The following is a 22,049-nucleotide window of genomic DNA, read 5'->3' on the forward strand; positions in this document are numbered from 1 at the left end:
TAAAGAAGCAGTCCACATGACAAAAGCAAATGTAGACATCCCTATTAGTGACTATAATAAATATTTAAAAACAATCATTGTAAGTAAATGGCAAAATATATGGAATGAGAAACATGAAATTAATAAATTAAAACAGATAAAATCCAGTGTTGGAAAATGGAGTTCATCATATCGGAGAGAGAGACACAAGTAATTCTGACGCGTCTTCGAATAGGCCATACTCGTTTGACACACGGACACTTAATAAACAGTACATGTGGCCCTCCTCCTAAATGCCCAGATTGTAAAGTGTTGATAACAGTCAAACATGCATTGTGTGAATGTCGAAAATATAACGTGCAGCAATTATCAAATTTTGGAAAAGACCAATGAAGGAAAGTTTGGCAGAATCTCCTACATTTTCATTAATACCAGTTTTAGTGTTCATGGGGCGCTGTGATTTAATTGATAAAACATAAAAAGTAAATAGTAGAAATGTGAAAACCCTTAGGGGTCTAACAAACTTTAAAACAACTAAATTTTAAAATTTTAATAAATTTATTTTAAATTTTAAGATACCATTTTAGTGGGTATATATGGAAATATGAGTATGAATGTATTTATTGCATGAGTGTGTTCCAGTATGAGAACGTGAGTCTTTGTGCAGTTTTTAATTTAATTTTCATTCATTCATCACCAAATTGAATGACTATTTGGTCCCAGTGCTAGGCTTCTATCCTAGACCTGTCATTTCATCCAAATCCTTTGGGCCAGCCCTATGAGAGCTGATAGTCAGCTCAGTGGTGTAGTTAAACTGTTTTAATATAATAATAATAATAATAATAATAATAATAATAATAATAATAATGCTAGCTCTGCTCTCCGAGGCACTGAGAGAGATTCCTCCCTGGCCCAACCGTCTGTGTCAACCCCATGTAGAGCAGTACCACCAGGCAGTGCAGTCCGTGTCTTCACGGCTGGAGGTTATCCAGCATCTCTTGCGAGCGAGAGGCTTTTTGTGCTGCACAGCAACAGAGATGGCTGGACACCTCAGACAGTCCTATGCAGCGATATACCTGGGAAAGTGGGCTATCTTCTGTAGTTGGTGTTGTAGACAGGGTCTCTCTCTGATCGTAGCTACTATGCATCAGGTCGCAGACTTCCTCGTCTTCCTTCACCGAGAGAAGCTTCTCTCTGTTTCAGCTGTAAAAGGCTATAGGGCCACACTTAGCCTAGTCTTGCGCCTGAAAGGTGTAGACATCTCCTCTTTGGAGATTTCGCTACTGATGAGAAGCTTCGAGCGGTCCTGGCCTCCCAGGTATCTCAGGCCCCCTGCATGGGATGTGACTCGTTTTGAGGTGCCTGACTCGTGCACCGTACGAGCCTTTACGAGAGTTGTCAGACAGGGATCTGAATTAAGACCATCTTCCTGCTTGTCCTGGCATTGGCGAAGAGAGTAGGCTAACTTCATGGACTTTCCTTTGATGTTAAACACTTTAGGGGGTGGGGATCATTTACGTTCGATTTCGTCCTGGATTTTGTAGCGAAGACTCAGAACTCATCGGTCCCCTCCCTAGAGGACTTTGTTGATGATGAGCCATACAAGATGCTACTTTGTCCTGTTAGAGTGCTGCGGCACTGCGGCACTATCTGAAGAGGACTCGACGTCTCTTGCCTGAGTGTTGATGACTCTTCATTAGCACTGGCCCGTCCAAGAAAGAAGTGTCCAGGAACACGATTTCTTTCTGGCTTCGTGAGACGATTAGGAGAGAGTACTCTGCTGTTGGCGAAGAAGACATAGGTACCTGCCGCCCGAGAGTGCACGAAGTCAGGGGCATTAGTCTCTCTCTCGCATTCTGGAAGAATCTATTGGTTCCTCTGGTACTGAAAGTGGGGGTGTGGTCTCATCAGACCACTTTCACCTCTTTCTACTTTTGGGATATTGCCCACAAGTCCTTGGACACTTTTTCCGTGGGACCTGTGGTGGCTGCTCAGCAAGTTGTGTAGCTTACACGGCTCCTTTATAAGGACAGATTGCATCTCGCCTAAGATGTTCAGTTGTGGAAGTGAGAATGACTGTGTGAGTGGCTAGCCTCTCTTTCTTCTCCTTCCCTCTCATCCTTCTTCTCTTCCCTCGGGCAGAGTGGGGTTTGAGCTGAGACATACTGGAACTGGCAGCCGATGCAGTAAGTCTATACATCGAACGACCGTTCTGTTTTCTCTGTCAGATTTATAGACGCATGGCTGCTCTTTCCTATAGCAAGGAGAGGAAGGAGATCCAGATAACAAGACAAACCCAATACTTGTAATTGCCTTTCTGTCTCCGAGTGTTAGATTCATCCTAGCCTATTTTTGTAGGAGTTTATGATTCCCTCACTCATTCGAAAAGCCCAGAAGTCTGACAATTGACCATGCAGTTCCTATACTCCGATCAATATGTCAGAGGCATGGTTCTCTTCCTTGCTTTATTGACCAAAAAAGGATCTTAGGTAGGGCGAATTCCAGTCAGTTTAGATACTCACTCAGATTCCTCCCTCCAACGATTGAGTCATCCTAATATAAAGGACCGTCGGTTTGTATATCGTGTTGTATATCATGTAAACAGCAAAATATCAATAAAATGTATTTTTTTCTTAAAAAATGTTCGCCCCAAAACCACCCCACGGAAATTCCAAACACAAAGCTCATGAAAGGAAAATGCATCTTCGGAAGCTGAAATACCTAGGAGCAATGCTACTTGACACTCTATTGGCTGTAGTTTGCAAAGTAGCCAATCCAGGAGCGCCATTCATTTTCCTTGGCGCTGATTGGCTGTGTACACCCAAGACTTTGTGGCCTGGTGTTCGATATAGACGAGACTGGCTTGTTCTGGAAGAAGATTCCTTCACAGACATACCTCATGAAGGATGAAGCCAGAGTCCCTGGGTTCAAGGCCCAGAAGGGTAGGGAGGGATGTGTGGCAGTGCTTGCTGGCTTCATGCTGAAACCAGGACTCATTTACAAGGCTGCAAACCCCAGGACCCTCAGGAATAAGAACAAGAACTTGCTGCCTGTGGTTTGGATGCACAACCCCAAGGCCTGGATCACCAAAGTCCTTACGTCTAACTGGTTCATTCAGAGGTTCATCTGGCCACCCGGTGGATCTTTTATTACGAGGGAGTCCAGCTCGAGTTCCTCCTTATCTGTTGAATACCCTGTGGGTGAAATGGACACTGAATTTATGCTAAGGAAGTATTTGTGTAAATTCACGCCTGCCACATGTCTGACCATTATCGACCGTTCGTTGAAAGATGTGAAGGAGACCCTTAATGCATGCTGGAAGAAGTTGTAGCCAGAGTGTGTATGCGATTATAAGGGCTTCTCTCCTGAAGGATTTCAGTATTTAGCCATTGATAATGCAGTAGAGTTGGTGAGGATGCTTGGTGGAGAAGGCTTTGATGACATCACGGAGAATGAAGTTGGCACCCTCGTTGATGCCCACTCTGACCCCCTCACGGACCAGGATTTGGAAGAGGTGGTGAAGTCTGCCAGCGAGGAAGAAGACACACCAGGTTCAGGGGACATGGATGAGAAGGAGGATTAGGGCCTGTTTTTGAAATGTCTGTCCTGAATGATAAGGGCAGCCAGGGAGCTGCAGGAGATGGCTGAGGCATGGATGGGATCCTTATATGGAATGCTCCATAAAGTTAACATATGCCCTTGATGTGTGAATGGGGCCCTATGATAATGCCCTCGTCAGCATGAAGAAGCAGCAACAGCAGCTGCTTATCACCATGTTTCTTGAGCCCATGAAGAAGGACCCTCCAAAGCCTCCCGAAACCCCTGAAGAAGGGGAAGAGGCGCCCACAGGGATGTAACTCCTTGGTTTGCTGTGCAGTTGTATCTTCATCGTCATTCATTGGACTACACAGCTAATTCATCACCATCATCTTCAATCATCATTCTTCACTGGTGAGTACCTGTATGATTTATGTAATCTTAAACTTGTCATTATTTCATACATTTTTTTCAATGCATACAGCAGTACTTAACCCTTAAACGCCGAGCCTCTATTTACAAAAGTGTCTGTCGTATGCCGTCGGCGTTCGGGAGTTAGCGCCGAAGGGGAAAGAAAGATTTTTTCAAGAAATCACAGCACACTTAGTTTTTAAGATTAAGAGTTCATTTTTGGCTCCTTTTTTTGTCATTGCCTGAAGTTTAGTATGCAACGATCAGAAATGAAAAAAAAATATCATTATCATATATAAATATTGGAATATATGACAGCGCAAAAAAGAAGTTTCATATATAATTGTTTACAAATCGCGCTGTGAGCAAAACGGTTAAAGCTAATGAGTTATGTTTTTTTTCGTTGTATTGTACACTAAATTGTGATGATTTTGGTATATAACAAATTGTAAAACGATCAAAGCAACACAGAAAATATTATCACAAAATGATGCATGAATTCGTAACGCGCGGACGTAAAAACAAGTTTTTTTCACAAATTCACCATAAATCGAAATATTGTGCTAGAGACTTCCCGTTTGTTGCAAAATGAAGGTAATTGATTGAATATTACTAGACTGTAAGTGTTTTAGCTTACAATTGCAGTTTTCGACCATTTCGGTCAAGTTAAAGTTGACAGAAGGTCGAATTTTTTCTATTTATCGTGATTTATATGAAAATATTTCAAAATGATAAAAAGCTACAACCATGATTTATTTTTTGTTGTATTCTACATGAAATTGCACACATTTTCATGTATAACACTATGTAAGGCCTAATATAAAACGGTGCGAAAATTACGACAAGGTGACTAAAGAAATTCTGAGATTTTCAGCCGAGTTACCGCGCGCAGACGTAAGGAAAAAGTTTTTTTTTTTAAAAATTCACCATAAATCGAAATATTGTACTAGAGACGTCTTGTTTGTTGCAAAATGAAGTTAAATGATTGAATGTTACAAGAATGTTAGAGTTTTAGCTTACGATTGCATTTTTCGACAATTTCGGTCGAGTCAAAGTTGACCGAAGGTTTGAATTTTGGCACTTATCATGATTTATATGGAAATATTTTAAAACTGATAAAAGCTACAACCATGAGTTATTTTTTGTTGTATTTTACATGAAATTTCACACATTTTCATATATAAAACTTTATGTAACAGCTAATATAAAACGGTGCAAACATTACTACAAAGTGACGAAAGAATTTCTGAGATTTTCGGCCGAGTTACTGAGCGTGGACGTAAGGAAAAAGTTTTTTTTTAAAATTCACCATAAATCGAATTATTGTGTTAGAGACTTCCCGTTTGTTGCAAAATGAAGGTAAATGATTGAATATTGCAAGAATGTAAGAGTTTTAGCTTACAATTGCGTTTTTCAACCATTTTGGTCGAGTCAAAGTTGACCGAAGGTTGAAATTTTGGCAGTTATCGTGATTTATATGAAAATATTTTAAAACTGATAAAAACGACAACCATGGGTTGTTTTTTGTTGTATTTTAAATTAAATTGCGCACATTTTCATATATAAAACTTTATGTAATGGCTAATATAAAACGGTGCAAACATTACGACAAAGTGACGAAAGAATTTCTGAGATTTTCAGCCGAGTTAGCGTGCACGGACATAAGGAAAGTTTTTTTTAAAAATTCACCATAAATCGAAATATTGTGCTAGAGACTTCCAATTTGTTGCAAAATGAAGGTGAGTGATTGAATATTACTAGAATGTAAGAGTTTTAGCTTCCAATTGCGCTTTTTGAAGATTTTGTTCGGGTCAAAGTTGAATGAAGGTTGAAATTTTGGCACTTATCGTGATTTATATGAAAATATTTCAAAATTGATAAAAGCTACAACCATGGGTTGTTTTTTGTTGTATTTTACATGAAATTGCACGCATTTTCATATATAAAACTTTATGTAACGGCTAAAACGGTGCAAAAATTACGACAAAGTGACGAAAGAATTTCTGAGATTTTCGGCCGAGTTACCGCACGGACGTAAGGATAAAGTTTTATTAAAAAATTCACATAAATTGAAATATTGTGCTAGAGACTTCCAATTTGTTGCAAAATGAAGGAAAATGATTTAATATTACTAGAATGTAAGAGTTTTAGCTTACAATTGCGTTTTTCAACCATTTCTGTCGAGTCAAAGTTGACTGAAGGTTGAAATTTTGACACTTATCATGATTTATATGAAAATATTTCAAAACTTATAAAAGCTACAACCATGGGTTGGTTTTTGTTGTATTCTACATGAAATTGCGCACATTTTCATATATAAAACTTTATGTAAAGGCTAATATAAAACGGTGCAAAAATTACGACAAAGTGATGAAAGAATTTCTGAGATGCGTCGCTGATGCTCTGTGGTGCGAGAAGAAAGAAATTCGCGCATGCGCAGCTGGGTAACGCCTGTAAACAAAACAACAGCGTGATCTGTGAACTCCCAGCATCCCTCAAGGCGCGTGATTAAAATCTTTCACCAACTAGGCCTATAACTATTTTTCCGCAAATATTTAAAAAAACTTTTTGTAGTCGATGTACCGTACGTCCACTCGGCAACCTACAGACAATTTTAGTCGACGTACGATACATCCAGTCGACGTTTAAGGGTTAACCCTTAAACGCCGAGCCTCTATTTACAAAAGTGTCTGCAGTATGCTGGCGGCGTTCAGGAGTTAGTGCCGAAGCGGAAAAAAAGTTTTTTTTCAAAAAATCACAGCACGCTTAGTTTTTAAGATTAAGAGTTCATTTTTGTCTCCTTTTTTTGTCATTGCCTGAAGTTTAGTATGCAACCATCAGAAATGAAAAAAATATTATCATATATAAATATTGGAATCTATGACAGTGCAAAAAAAATTTCATATATAATTGTATACAAATCGCGCTATGAGCAAAACGGTTAAAGCTAATGAGTTATTTTCTTTTTGTATTTTTTTTGTTGTATTGTACACTAAATTGCGATGATTTTGGTATATAACAAATTGTAAAACAATCAAAGCAACAGTGAAAATATTATCACAAAATGATGCATGAATTCGTAATGCGCGGACGTAAAAAGTTTTTTTTCAAAAATTCACCATAAATCGAAATATTGTGCTAGAGACTTACCGTTTGTTGTAAAATGAAGGTAATTGATTGAATATTACTAGACTGTAAGTGTTTTAGCTTACAATTGCAATTTTTGACCATTTCGGTTGAGTTAAAGTTGACCGAAGTTCGAATTTTTTCTATTTATCGTGATTTATATGAAAATATTTCAAAACTGATAAAAGCTACAACCATGAGTTGTTTTTTGTTGTATTCTACATGAAATTGCACACATTTTCATGTATAGCACTTTATGTAACGCCTAATAGAAAACGGTGCGAAAATTACGACAAGGTGACTAAAGAAATTCTGAGATTTTCAGCCGAGTTACTGCGTGCGGAGGTAAGGAAAAAGATTTTTCAAAAGTTCACCATAAATCGAAATATTGTGCTAGAGACGTCCTGTTTGTTGAAAAATGAAGGTTAATGATTGAATGTTACTAGAATGAAAGAGTTTTAGCTTACAATTGCATTTTTCGACCATTTCGGTCGAGTCAAAGTTGACCGAAGGTTGAAATTTTGGCACTTATGATTTATATGAAAATATTTCCAAACTGATAAAAGCTACAACCATGAGTTATTTTTTGTTGTATTCTACTTGAAATTGTACACATTTTCATGTATAACACTTTATGTAACACCTGATAGAAAACGGTGCGAAAATTACGACAAGGTGACTAAAGAAATTCTGATATTTTCAGCCGAGTTACCGCGCGCGGAGGTAAGGAAAAAGTTTTTTTTTCAAAAATTCACCATAAATCGAAATATTGTGCTAGAGACTTCCCGTTTGTTGCAAAATGAAGGTAAATGATTGAATGTTACTAGAATGTAAGAGTTTTAGCTTACAATTGCGTCTTTCGACCATTTCTGTTGAGTCAAACTTGACCGAAGGTTTAAATTTTGGCAGTTATCGTGATTTATATGAAAATATTTTAAAACTGATAAAAGCTACAACCATGAGTTATTTTTTGTTGTATTCTACATGAAATTGCGCACATTTTCATGTATAAAATTTTATGTAATGGCTAATATAAAACAGTGCAAACATTACGACAAAGTGACGAAAGAATTTCTGAGATTTTCGGCCGAGTTACTGTGCGTGGACGTAAGGATAAAGTTTTTTTTCAAAAATTCACCATAAATCGAAATATTGTGCTAGAGACTTCCAATTTGTTGCAAAGTGAAGTTAAGTGATTGAATATTACTAGAATGTAAGAGTTTTAGCTTACCATTGCGCTTTTCAACCATTTTGGTCGAGTCAAAGTTGACCGAAGGTTGAAATTTTGGCACTTATCGTGATTTATATGAAAATATTTCAAAACTGATAAAACCTACAACCATGGGTTGCTTTTTGTTGTATTCTACATGGAATTGCACAAATTTTCATATATAAAATTTTATGTAATGGCTAATATAAAACGGTGCAAAACTTACGACAAAGTGACGAAAGAATTTCTGAGATGCGTCGCTGATGCTCTGTAGTGCGAGAAGAAAGAAATTCGCGCATGCGCAGCTGGGTAACGCTTGTAAACAAAACAACAGCGTGATCCGTGAACTCCCAGCATCCCTCAAGGCGCGTGATTTAAAATCTTTCACAAACTAGGCCTATAACTATTTGTCCGTGAATATTTAAAAAAACTTTTTGTAGTCGACATACCGTACGTCCACTTGGTACCCGACAGACAATTTTAGTTGACGTACAATACGTCCAGTCGGCGTTTAAGGGTTAATGTGCCAATGTCACCCCTATCTATGTTAAAAGAAAACGGTAAGGCTTGAATACTGTATGAAAGAAAATGTCCATGCCATCCTTACTGGAGTTGGATGGTTTAACTCACTGCTTCAATCAAATTACCTTATACTTGTCACTGTAGTTTGTATATTTCCTAGTGGAAAGGTTATACAGTTGACCCTCGTTAAGACGGACTAATAGGGGTATAGAGGGATGAATAAATTTGTTTTTATTTAGCATTTCCCAACGTTTGGAGAGAGAGAGAGAGTGTGTAATTGTCGTTAGTGAGTGCTTCGGTTGTTGGAAGAGGGATGAGGTCGTTAGTTTGTTTACGGCGCTGTCTGTCTGTGGAATATATGTGAGGATTTTCCGGTTTTGGGGTTAGGTTTTGAGTCAGAGCTAGTGCCGGTCAGTCGTTTTTTTTGGTCTAAAACAGTTTGTTTGTGTGCTGATGCAGAGTTGTTGTTTTTCCTTGTTAGTGTGCTGTTCTTGTTGCTGTATGTTCGTGAGTTGTTTGTTTTTCTGTTTTGGTTGGGTTTGTGTTTTTTTGTGTGCTGTGTTGGCGACCATGGACGCCTTACTCCATCTTCCAGCAACCGAGGACCAGGGTGAGTGTTGTGTACTGTTTTTTTTGTGTTTTAAAATCCCGCCACATAATATTTGGCGGCCAACGTGGGGCGCCAAATTAATGTGGCGGAATTCACACCCACAAACAACACAACACGCAACACTCACCCTGATCTTCGGTTGCTGGAGATGGATAAGGTCCACGGTCGCCAATCACAGCACACAACCACAAAACAAAAACTTAAACCGACCCTCCACCAACAACGAACAAACAAAAAAAAAGAAGAGACACATGAACCATTAATGTTGGTACCAAAAAAAACAGACGAACTCCCCGTTCACTTTCAAGGTTGGACCTCAACTGCCAAAGACTTCCCCAAAACCGAAAAACTCCCGACAGACCGACAGACAGACAGACAGCGCTGTAAAACGAACTCCAACAACCGAACCACTCACGACAATTACACTCGCTCTCTCTCTCTCTCTCTCTCTCTCTCACAAAACGTTGGGAAATGCTAAATACAAACAAATTTATTCATCCCTCTATAGGGGGGCCAGGGTGTCCGTCTTAGCCAATAGTCCGGTTTAACCTGTGATATCTGTATACTTACCTATAAATACTTAAAAATATATTGTATAAATACTTATAAATATATTGTATTTCATTATTTTTATAAAGAGTATGGATAATAAACCAATGTAGAAACGTTTGAACTAAAGCTTATAGTAAAAGATGAAAAATGAAGAATAAAACATGATAAAAATTATAGAATTCAGCCGCATATGTAGATGCCTAGGCCGAGACATAAACGCATAATTGTTAAGTAAAATGAAGTGGAATCTCCAGAATAAAGAGTAAGATTTTTTTTCCTTTTTTCATGTTTTTTTATTTTAGTCATTTATTCATTATAGTTTATTATTATCTATATTAATACAGTATACTGTTAAATAAATGTGAGATGATTAAGATCATCAGTAATAGAATAGTGGGACAATTAAGACCATAAGTTCACTAACGCATTTTGTTTTCAACGAAAACATTCCGTAAAACGCAAAAATATACATGATCAAAATGATTGCAATTCAACTTGTGAATTTTAACGATAAGTAAAAATACATTTCATCTTATTGATCTTGGAGAGGGTTTTTTTTTTATTGTTACTAACGTCGTCATCAGTTTGCAGTCGTAAATCTGAGGACGGTCTGGGAGTAGGATTTGCAAGTGATGACGCACCACCACAACAGACTGTTGTGGGATTTTTCATACTACTAAATTAAAGTTAAAATTATTGTTGAATTCATGTTTTCATGAAGAAATAATTGTATAAAGTAAATTATTGAGTAATTTTTGCCATCAGCAGTCAAATAATCACGATCATGGCAACGTTCAAACTTAGTGCCGTCATGACGTATGTCTATAAATAGAACAGAAGTAGAGGGCTGTCATTGGCTAGCAGATCTCTATGGCAATCAGCCAGCCAATCAGGTTTTAGCTGTACTCTAAGAAAGAACTTTTGCTGAGAGAATCTGACAATGACATAAGTGCGTGTGTTTTGAATACAATACCTAGTTTTTAATAGTGTATGTATTTTCCTGATTACATGAAGGGTAGAATGAGTTCCTTATTACTTTGAGTGCAAAATTGTTGGTTCAGAGATTCTTCAGTAACAAAATATTTTATTTTTGGCTTCAGAAGATATTTACTAATGCTGCGTTGACATACCTTTAAAACAAAATTCTTCTCTTTAATCTCTCGAGGATAGAATTACGCTTCATAGAGGGAACTGGCAATTTCTCTCTCTCTCTCTCTCTCTCTCTCTCTCTCTCTCTCTCTCTCTCATTTGCCACATAAACGCAGATAGTTACGCTGCATAGAGGGAACTGGCAATTCTCTCTCTCTCTCTCTCTCTCTCTCTCTCTCTCTCTCTCTCTCTCTCTCTCTCTCTCTCTGTCATTTGCCACATAAACGCAGATAGAATTACGCTGCATAGAGGGAACTGGCAACTCTCTCTCTCTCTCTCTCTCTCTCTCTCTCTCTCTCTCTCTCTCTCTCTCTCTCTCTCTCTCTCTCTCTCTCTCTCTCTCTCTCTCTTTATGTCATTTGCCACATAAACACCAGTCGGGCAGCAGATAGGTAAAACTGTTAATGGTCAGTGACTGGCTACAATGCTTCCTACTGTTTCTTAATGACGGTACGCACCGTGCGCAAGTTAAATTGGTTACAAGTTAAAAGCATTTCAGTTCAGTACAGTATAAATATAGAACAGTATATAAAATAAAAATATAAATGAAAAGTTTTTATTTACCTTTGGTAAATAAAAAGGAGAATGTTACGCGACAAGCGGAGGAACAGTAACAATCTTAAATCGTGGTCAAACATTATGTATTTTATTGGCTGATCCTCTTCGGCATCTGTCTTATCTGATGTCTGAAATAATGAGGTCCGGCTCAACGAGGGTCGACTGTATTATATCTCTGCTCTATATATGTCAAGAAAAGCGTTCATCAGAATCTGCTAAACTTTTATCAGGATATAGTTTTCTGTAGCTAATACCCCATGGGGGTTAGTGCTGTCAGTGCACCTGACGTGGTACACTGTAGGCTTTACTTAAGGCTCTTTATAGCATCCCTTTGGCCCCTAGCTGCAACCCCTTTCATTCCTTTTGCTGTACCTTCATTCATATTCTTTCTTCCATCTTACTCCCACCCTCTCCTAACAATTTTTTCATAGTGCAACTGTGAGGGTTTCCTCTTGTTACAACTTTCAGACTTTTTTTATTCTCAGTTTCCCTTTCAGTATTGAATACCTTATAGGTCCACACACTTGGCCTTTGGTGTAAATTTTATTTTCCATTCTATTTATTCAGAAGTTCAAGAAAGGATGCAATGCATTAATACCCTAATACTGTTCTCTTGCATTTTAGTACATTTTTATCTTTACTTGTTTATTAGTCTCTTTTTCAATAAATAAGATCTCTTCTTTTTGTATTTCCCTTTATGTTCTCTTACTCCTTTCTAATGAACCATATTCTCTGGAAGCTAGAATTTCAAGTCAGTGGTCCCTGTGGGCTTCTTCCATATCAATAGGGTTCATCTTTTGAATGATAATAATAGTTAATGTTTATATATTTTCCAGACTTATGCTGATATGGATCCAACGACTGCTGCCCTTGAAAAGGAACATGAAGCTATTACTAAAGTAAAATATATTGATCGTGTACAAATAGGAAGATTTGAAATTGATACTTGGTATTTTAGTCCTTACCCAGAGGAATATGGAAAAGTACCAAAACTCTACATATGTCAGTACTGTCTTAAGTACATGAGGCTAGAAAAGACTTATAGATACCATTTGGTAAGTTTTTAATTCAGTTAGGTAATTTATCCATGATAGTATTTGTACAGTGGTAAATTAATTTCCGTGCATTATAATTGTAATGTAATGACTGTATGTTACCACATAAGTACAAACTCTTTTTGTTATCAGTGGTATAAGGAGCAGTGGGTTTCGTATTTCTTATAGGAAGTGACTTGAACTAGTGGATGTCAACTCTCCGTTACAAATCCCTTGTGAAAATTTGGTCAGAATCTCTTAACATTTTTGGTGTAGCCTTATGGAAGAATTTTCAGGTTAAAATGTATGAGATGATAATAGTTATTGTTAAGAACTAGCCTTATGAGAGCTGAGAGCTTTGGTGAGTAGCTGTGGTTGTTACATTTTGTGTGCTGCCACTTTATGCCAAAGCTCTAACAAACTTCTGAACTGCTAAATTGAATATACAAAAAATAATAGAAGTAGTGGCCATAGCTCTTAAATCAAGTAACAGACATCAAATACCAACTTTATGGTGATCTCTAGTTAAAGGTGACACCAGAAGTTTTCAGGCATTGATTATTTCTCCTAAGGAGTATTGGGCATAAGTACAGGTAAGCATTTTCTGATGCCAAGAACAAATACAGTAGAAAAATCAAGTAAACTTTGTTTCATTGGCACTGTTTGCCTGGAATATCCTACTCCTGTCCCTGCCAAGAGATGGACATCTTTGGCCCACAGTCAGTGAGTGATTGGTGAGATTTTGGGCTCCTAAATGTCTTCCAGTGAGAGAGAGCCTTGCAGTTTTTTGCTCAGCAATTAAAATTATAAGAGGTTACGTCCATATTGATAATTGCAAACCATTTCAGTTAGATATATGAGAGTTGAACATATTACCAAGGGCTTTTTCATAACACATATAGTAAGCAGCCGTTCAGAGCTTTCTCTGCCTCACCAGTTGTTTAGTCACAGATAACAGTAACATGTACGCCTGTGTTAAACAGATATTTGAAGTTATTTGAATTGTTTCTCATTGGTAACTTACACTCTTGAGTGTGCATGGAAAATAATGTAAGTATGATGTGTGGAGGTTTTTTAGAGTTAAGCTTTAAAATTTTAAAGTAGATTTTTGTTGTTAGTCATGCTGTTGTTTCTAGTAAAATACTGTTTTGCTCTACTGATAGTTGATAGATCTTCTGATTTGCTTTGCTTGGTAATGGTACCTATGAGATGGGAACTGAGATACGAGTATTCATCATGAAGTTATGAAGTTATTGCTTCAGAACTACCAAGTCTTGGTAAATTCTCATCTTTATGAAAAAACTATAATTGTCCCAAAATTTTTACACATCTGTTTGAATAGAATCCTTGATTTTGCAGAGATATATATTTTAGATATCATTTGGGAAGTGGGAAGTGATAGATATGCATAAAAACTTATTTCTTCATTTCAGAGTGAGTGTGTTTGGAGGCAGCCACCTGGTCGTGACATTTATCGTAAGGGAACTTTAAGCATATACGAAGTTGATGGTGCAGATCACAAAATATATTGTCAGAATCTTTGCCTCTTAGCAAAGCTGTTTTTAGATCACAAGACTCTCTACTTTGACGTTGAACCCTTCTTGTTCTATATACTTTGTGAGGTGGATAAACAAGGAGCTCACCTGGTAGGATATTTTTCTAAGGTATGTGTTTCATTTCCATTATGTTCTTGCTTCTTTACAGATTTAGTTTTAAGACCTTTGGTGTTATCTGTTCACCTTATTGCAGTTATGCAGTTTATTCTATAAGGAAGGATACAAATTTTTATCTTGACTTTTAGTGAAGAAATTGGATACTGTTGACATACGTTGATAATTTGTTAATAGGAAAGCTTGTTGATTAGCTCAATTTAACATCAATAAATAACTCAGATATTTTATCAACTTAGTTGATTTAATTTGTCAAATTGTTTATAAGGTATCTCACATATTTATGTATGTTTATGCAGACCTGGTCCACAGCCTAGGTCTTAATGCATTTGGCATTTTTTTGTCTTGTTTCATATGCCATGTATTTAGACTTAAGTTGAATATTGAATGCTATATTTTCTTGCTTCTTACCTCACAATTTCCATATGTTTCCTCTGTAATACTGGCTCTATCGAATTAATTTATTTGCTTGTGTACACTCGGCAAGGAAAGTGAGGATACAGTTTTTTTAAATCTTCGGACATATATTGCTAAATAATGAGACATCTGGCAACTTTAGAAAGGGGAGGAGCTTCAGTCTTATTGTGTTTGTTTTTTGCTTGACCTCCTATAACTTTCAATCATATTCTACGGTTCTGAAATCATTGATACTTAAATGCAGTAGTAAGCTTTACTGTATTCGTTCAAGTTGTAATTTGCAGCGACAGTTTTGAGCAAAATAAACATTTTTCCACATAACCTCACGGCGTAACCTTTAAGCATATGAATTTATGACATCACAATGAACGGAGTGCTTGCATAATCGGAAACGCAATCTTCCATAATGAAACCAAGAGTTATATTTAAGCTATGTCCAACGAAAAACTTGGGGAACAATAAAGGAACGAATGCAATGTTATGGAGAGAAAGAGAGAGAGAGAGAGTTGTTGTGTAAGCCTAGGCCTATATGTAGAGCTATTCATTTCATTATTTTTTTTCTTTTAGAGATTGAGCGATACTATATTTGTATAGTATGTTTTAGCAATGGAGAGAGAGAGAGAGAGAGAGAGAGAGAGAGAGAGAGAGAGAGAGAGAGAGAGAGAGAGAGTTGTTGCTGTTGTGTAAGCCTAGGCGTACATGTAGAGCTACTTATTTCATTATTTTTTTTTTCTTTTAGAGATTGAGCGATACTTTATTTGTACAGCATGTTTTAGCAATGGAGAGAGAGAGAGAGAGAGAGAGAGAGAGAGAGAGAGAGAGAGAGAGAGAGAGAGAGAGAGAGACTATGGCAACGTTAAGAAACATCCAGTTACTTGTGTTTTGCCGCCCAAGTTATCGCGGTACTCCGCACATCATAGAGAACGCTCTTGCAGATTTAAATAGATTGGGTCAACCTGCCCTAGCTGTTACAACATTTACTGCCATTAATTCCAGCTGACCCTTAAGACCGACAAATATGAATCCGTAAAAATTAAAGAAATTATCATTAACTCATATGATGATGCAATAATAAGCCTGTTCATAACGGACGACGAGTAAATATCGCCGTTCTGATAAACAGTACTACACCGAGATATCCACACACTATCTTTTAGATCTCTATGAACGAAGTCATCTGAGAAATTCTGATTACTTCGGACATGCATGGTGTTTTTAAGTATCTGAACGTTTTTGTTTTGCAGATTTAACTCATATGATATAATTTGCATTGTATTTGCATATTCTAGAGTAAATTTACCGAGATTATGTGTTTTCTGTAAGAAAAAAATTAAAATTTGATGAACGAAATCTAAAGAAAACTGTATCTTCACTTTTCTTGCCGAGTGTACATGTTGAGGTATAGGTAAGGAGTAGAAAAGGATGAAAGAAAAGCAGATTTATAAAAAAAAAACAGTTAGGGATACAAAACAATAGAGGAGGGACTATAACGAGGCGGCGAGCAAGAGGCAGATTCAAGTTTTCTAATTTATTGACACAAGATCTCTGACAGGTCAAGAACTCTTGTGAGCGGAAAAGTAGCATTTGACATTAGGGGAAAACAAGGGATGTCTTTATATAGTCAGATGTGTTTTCTTACACCTGAAGAGTGGTTAACAATTCTGTATACAAATTAGGAAGAGATTTCAAATACATGTGGTTAGAAAGTTTGCAATGCCTTACATATATTAGTAATTACAGTTCTGACAAGGACATAAAGTATCTTCTGAAAAATGCACAAAAGATTGTTTGAATCAGGAGCGCTGGATCTGTTTTTCCTGAGGGTCTCGGTGCATCAGGTAGATTTTTGCTTTGAAGCGAGGATGCCCTAAGGGTCCTGGCAACAGCTCTGGACCTCACAGTAACATATCTCCCCCTCCCCCCCAAAGTAAGCCTAGGGGAGTGGATCGCAGTCTGGGACATAGGCTGGTTTTAATCATACATTTTCCCTCTGTGATCCTGAGTAGGCTGGAGAGAAGGGAAGCTTGTATGCTTCTATTCTTATGAATGCATGCTTTGCTCGTTTAAGGTCTTCGGGGACATATTCTTTTCTTGCTACGTTGTATGTTCTCTTTGCCAGCATGATGTTTTTCATTGCTGTGCGGACATCTGGAAGAGTCACAGGCTCTCTTGCGTCTTGAAAAACGTCTGCCGGTATTGTCAATGCTTGGCCACAGAGTGCTTCTGCCGGCGATGCGTTGGATGCTGCATGTGGGGCTGTTCTTAATCCCAGCCAGATCCATGGTAATTCCTTTCTCCAACTCTCGCCTTGACATCTGGCAGTGAGTGCTGATTTAAGGGAGGGCAGCTTCTCCACCATGCTGTTCGTTTCTGGGTTGTATGCTGTTGTTTGAATGAGTTTTGTCCCGAGGCTGGCAGTGAGGGAGCTCCATAAGGTGGAGGTGAAGTTAGCTCCTATGTTTTTTATGTACTGCAGTAGTCCATGCCTGCTGACCCAGTCTATTAGTGCTTTCACACAACTCTCTTCTGTCTGCTGCATCACAGGAATTGCTTCTGGCCATCTGGTGTTCCTGTTGATGATTGTGAAGAGATACCTGTACCCCTCGGAGGCGGGCAGGGGTCCCATGACGTCAACATGGATGTAGGCCAGTCGTCGCTGTGTTGTCTGGAATTCTCCTAGGGTGAGGGACCTATGGGGTAAAGGAAAGATTAATGTGTCACCAGAGGTGATTGCTTTTTTTAACTAGTGTGAAAGCTTTAGCTTCTTTTTCATACCAACATAGTTTTTTAGATTTTCCTTTTAAACAAAGGTATATTAGGGCCATTATTTCAACAAGGTTGGGTATGAAACAGTGGTAATAGTTAATCCATCCCATGAATTCTTGGACTGCTGTGATTATTGATGGTTTTGGAAAGTCAGTGATTGCTTGGACCTTTGTTGGGAGGGGCTTAACACCTTCAGGGCTTGTTTGGTGGCCGTGGAATTCCACCACTGGTTTTGCCTATTCGCAGTTCTTTTCAGACTATAAGTCTGTTTTATTTAAGTATTTGCAGGACCTGCCTGGCATTGACGTAGACAGTGCAGAAGGGTAGGTTGTCCAGAATCTTGTCCATCAGTCGTTGGAAGGTCGCACCTGAATTTTGAAGGCCGAAGGAGCTGTAGTTGAAGGTTTATGTGCTGAAGGGGGTGATAATGGCAGTTCTTTTCTATGTACCCCTTTGAGACCGGGACTTGGAAGTATCCCTTCAACAGGTCGATCTTTGTAAATATTTTGGCGCCCTCCATCTTGTTGGTTACATTGGTGATGTTTGATAGTTTGTACCTTTCAGGCACTGTCTTGATGCTGAGTCTCCAGTAGTCGCCGCAGCGACGTCATGTGCCGTCAGGTTTTAGTACCATGTGTAGCAGAGATGCCCAGGGACTGGAGGCTTTTTGGCATATTTCTGCCTGTTCCATGTCCCGGAAAGCTTTTTTGGTGTGGGCAAGTTTTTCTGGGGTAAATGTCAAAAACGGGAGTGCAGTGGGGGACCTTCGGCGACTGTGGTGCTGGACGTGGTGCTATGTGGGTTTGGTCAGGTTGCGCTGCAGGTCGTCCTTAAATACCTCCAGGAACTCCTGTAGGAGGCGACTTATCTCTGGTGCTGGAGTCGGTGTGAGTGGGGCTACAGGGGTGGTTGTGTGATCAGCTGCTGCTTTGCTACGTCTACCAGCATTTTGTGGGCTTTTAGAAAGTTTGCTCCTAAAAGTGCAATTGTTACGTCTGCTGTGATGAATGTCCAGTTCTACTGCTTCCCGCTGAATGACACTTTCATGATCCTTTTCCCATATATTTTCAGTGAGGCTCCGCTGGTAGTGGACACTTGTAGGGTGCTGGGGGTTGGATTGAGGCGTTCGTGCAGGTTGGCTGGCATGAATGATTTGAATGCGCCAGTGTCGACTAGGAGCTCTATACTGTATTTGATCTTTCATCTATGATGAAAAACACGTTGAGTCTTTTTGCCTGTACCTGAAAGAAAGACAGCGGAAAGCAGGTGCGGTTTCTCTTATTAGGCAACTGGTCTGCCTACCGCTGACTATTTTGTTGGGTTGCTGCTGCGATTCTTTTGCATGTTTTTTGACATGCAGCAATCATTTTCACATTTCTGGACTTTGCTCCCGAACCTTCAGTGGTAGAAACAAATGCCCTTGGGACGTTCTTCTGTTTTGGGCTTGTATTTGGGTTTGTTTTTCCACCTGGAGCTCTGTTAACAGTGTATGGGGATGGTGGGGCCCTCTGGATCACTGTCTGTCTCTGTGTCGGTCTGCTGCTGTGGGGCAGCTGCTGCTATGGGTGGTTGTGTAGGCTCCGTTGACTTGTGGGCTAGGTGGATGGCGTTAACTTTCTTCAGGAAACCGTCAAGGTCCATGGTTGATGCATTGGGGATGGACCTGACTCTTTGGCAGGGTAATTTTGTGAGTAGGACCTCTCTCACAAGGTCCAACTTAGTCTTTGGGTGGCCATTTGTGGTGGGGATTATAACTAGCCGCTGCAGTTGCTTGTAGACATGCAACAGCTGCTGGTCTCCTTTTGCTGCCCCTACATTGTCTAGGAATTTCCTAGCTCTGAGTGCAGGCAGCATGCTGAAGGATGACCTTAGTTGGGCTTTCAGTGTTTCGTAGGTGACGATTGTCTTGGTTGGCGAGCCATTGTGCGATCTGCTCAAAGATGTCATCTGGCAGGAACTTGAGGATGGCGTCAGCTTTGCCGGTTGAAGAGGGATATTCTTAGACCTGAAGATGGTCTCTGCTCTGAAGAACCAGGCCTCTTGGTTGTGGGTTGTGAAGGGCGGTAGGCAGATGCTTACTGGTGCAGCGTTGTTGCTGGATGGGCTGGTTCTGGCAGTGGCGTTGTCGGTCATCTTCGGGGTCACCAGTATAATGAGGCAGTGTGTAAGAGGCAGGTTCAAGGTATTCTAATTTATTGACATAACCTCTGACAGGTCAAGAACTCTTGTGAATGAAAAAGTAGCATTTATTATTAGAGGAAAACAGAGGGATGTCTATATACAGTCAGATGTGTTTTCCTCCACCTGAAGAATGGTTAACAATTCTATATACAAATTAAGAAGAGATTTCAAATACATATGTTTAGAAAGGTTGCAGTGCCTTACATAAATTAATAATTACAGTTCTGAAAAGGACATGAAGCATCTTCTGAAAAATGCATAAAAGATCATTTGAATCAGGAAGGCTGGATATGTGTTTCCTGAGTCTTGGTACATCATGTAAATTGTTGTTTTGAAGCGAGGATACCCTGAGGGTCCTGGCGACAGCTCTGGGCTTCACAGGACAAATCCATAAAAAGGGCCAGGATATGGCTTAAGGCCATTAAGAAGTTCTCCACTTTCCACTGCCGCACATTCTGTCAACTCCTTTTTCTTTCCTAGATACTTTAGTGTGTGTGTAAGAAAGGTTTATGACCAGGAAGCTACAGCAAAGTATAATAGTTAGACCGTGCCAGAATTGGCTAATAATTATGATATAAGCTTACCAGATTAAGTAGTTACAGTATTGTAGTTATTGAAAAATTATATGTAAATATGGGTTTTGTGTATCACAGTTTATTCTTCTTTCAACAATTATCAAGAGAATCATAACCTTGACTTTTTTATAAGGCATCTAAGGTATGTTTGTATACTAGGCTGGGCCACCAGTGTTTAGAAGGTATGATTTTGACATCATAAACCCATTAGTCATACAGAGCCCACATTCTCAGTTTTTCACAAGTCATAATAATACACTTGTATGGGAACCTGTGGACTGTGAATGAAGGCCTATGAGGACTAATGGGTAATCCATGCATATCACACACATACAAGGTTGTATTTAACTTTTTCATTCTCTAAACTGTTTATCCAGTATGCTGTACACTAGTGGACTTGGGTGCCAGGCTAACCCAGAGAACTCTGATAAGGATAATTTTTACATTTGTTATTGAAAGTTCCTACTGCCAACTACAGTTTGATCTTGCATACTGACACATCTTTGGAAAGGTTACAGCCAACAAAGTAGCTTGAGTTTTTGTATCAGTCAGGCTTATGTGAAGCAGTGTGTGTTACTTATTTGTAAATTTATTGTAGCCACCATTGCATGTATTGTAGTTTAAAAAGAAAACCACAGTTTTTGTTAGTAATTAATGATTTGGAATGGTTGAGCTTATTTTCATTATGAACTCTGTAACACGACATGTCAGGAGCAAAGTAAGCAGCTTTTCTAGCATATTCTGTTTATACTTGCATATGCTGCCATTCTTTGGCAGTGTCTCACAGTGATGCCCAAGAAGTCAACTGTGTCTATATATTCTTCATGTCAGCATTTTTACCTCAAGCAAATTACCTAGTTATCATTGAAATGAATTCTTTGATGGCAACTTCATTCCCACGTAATGGTTAGCTTATTGCCATTAATCATCGTATGTATACAATGTAATGGTAGCTTTTATTGTAATTTTCTTGTGAAGGAAATTTACTTTCAAGTTCGTGATTTATTTTCAGGAAAAAGAGTCGCCAGATGGGAACAATGTTGCCTGTATCATGACGCTACCACCATTCCAGAGAAAGGGTTATGGAAAACTGCTGATTGCCTTCAGGTGGGAGTTTTGATCTTTTTTCAGTATTATTAAGTAGCTTATGGAGACCTTCAAGGAGAATTTTTATGGCACAGCTCTTAAACTTGTTAAGAATTTGAACAGATTTTTCTGACTCTTGTCAACTGAGCACTTTAACAAAGTACTTCAACAGTTAAGACATCATTGCAATATTTTTAATGACTTTGGTAGAGCCATAGTAAAGTTATTGACATTATATGTGAATATTGTGGGTTCTGTAATATCTATAAAACCTGTAGGAGGTTGCTATTTACAGTGTTCCTTGTGTATCACAGTGTTGATTTTACTGTTGGATCTCTGTGATACTTAGCTGCTCAGCTTCTTTACTTTGCTCTAGCTTAGTGATGTATCTAATTTATTTTTTCTTTTTGTATCACTCGTACATTGGATATCAAAATATTATGAAATCAGTGAAAATTTGTGTCTGATTTATATATTCTAAATCTATAATATGAGTTAGGAAGCCTTTTAATTATCTTAGGCTAATATCATGAGAAAGATGAAAATATTGGTTTACACAGTGAAACCATTATTTAACAACCCTTTTATAAAATGAGTAACTCTTAATATGCATAACAATTCAATGATTCAGATGCGTACAATACTGTCAATACTTTCCTTTGGCAT

At 38.5% G+C, this 22,049-nt stretch overlaps 1 protein-coding gene across 1 annotated transcript in view; it reads left to right on the top strand.

Moving 5' to 3' along the window:
- Positions 1–22,049, top strand: part of LOC136847061 (histone acetyltransferase KAT8-like) — a 95,644-nt gene that overhangs the window by 42,608 nt on the left and 30,987 nt on the right. The window contains exons 4-6 of the mRNA XM_067118320.1: positions 12,491–12,709; positions 14,122–14,352; positions 21,310–21,404. Coding sequence (XP_066974421.1) covers positions 12,491–12,709; positions 14,122–14,352; positions 21,310–21,404 — 545 coding nt within the window. The remainder of the gene's footprint in view (positions 1–12,490; positions 12,710–14,121; positions 14,353–21,309; positions 21,405–22,049) is intronic.

The sequence above is a fragment of the Macrobrachium rosenbergii genome, chromosome 16 (genome assembly GCF_040412425.1).
Source record: "Macrobrachium rosenbergii isolate ZJJX-2024 chromosome 16, ASM4041242v1, whole genome shotgun sequence".
NCBI lineage: Eukaryota > Metazoa > Arthropoda > Malacostraca > Decapoda > Palaemonidae > Macrobrachium > Macrobrachium rosenbergii.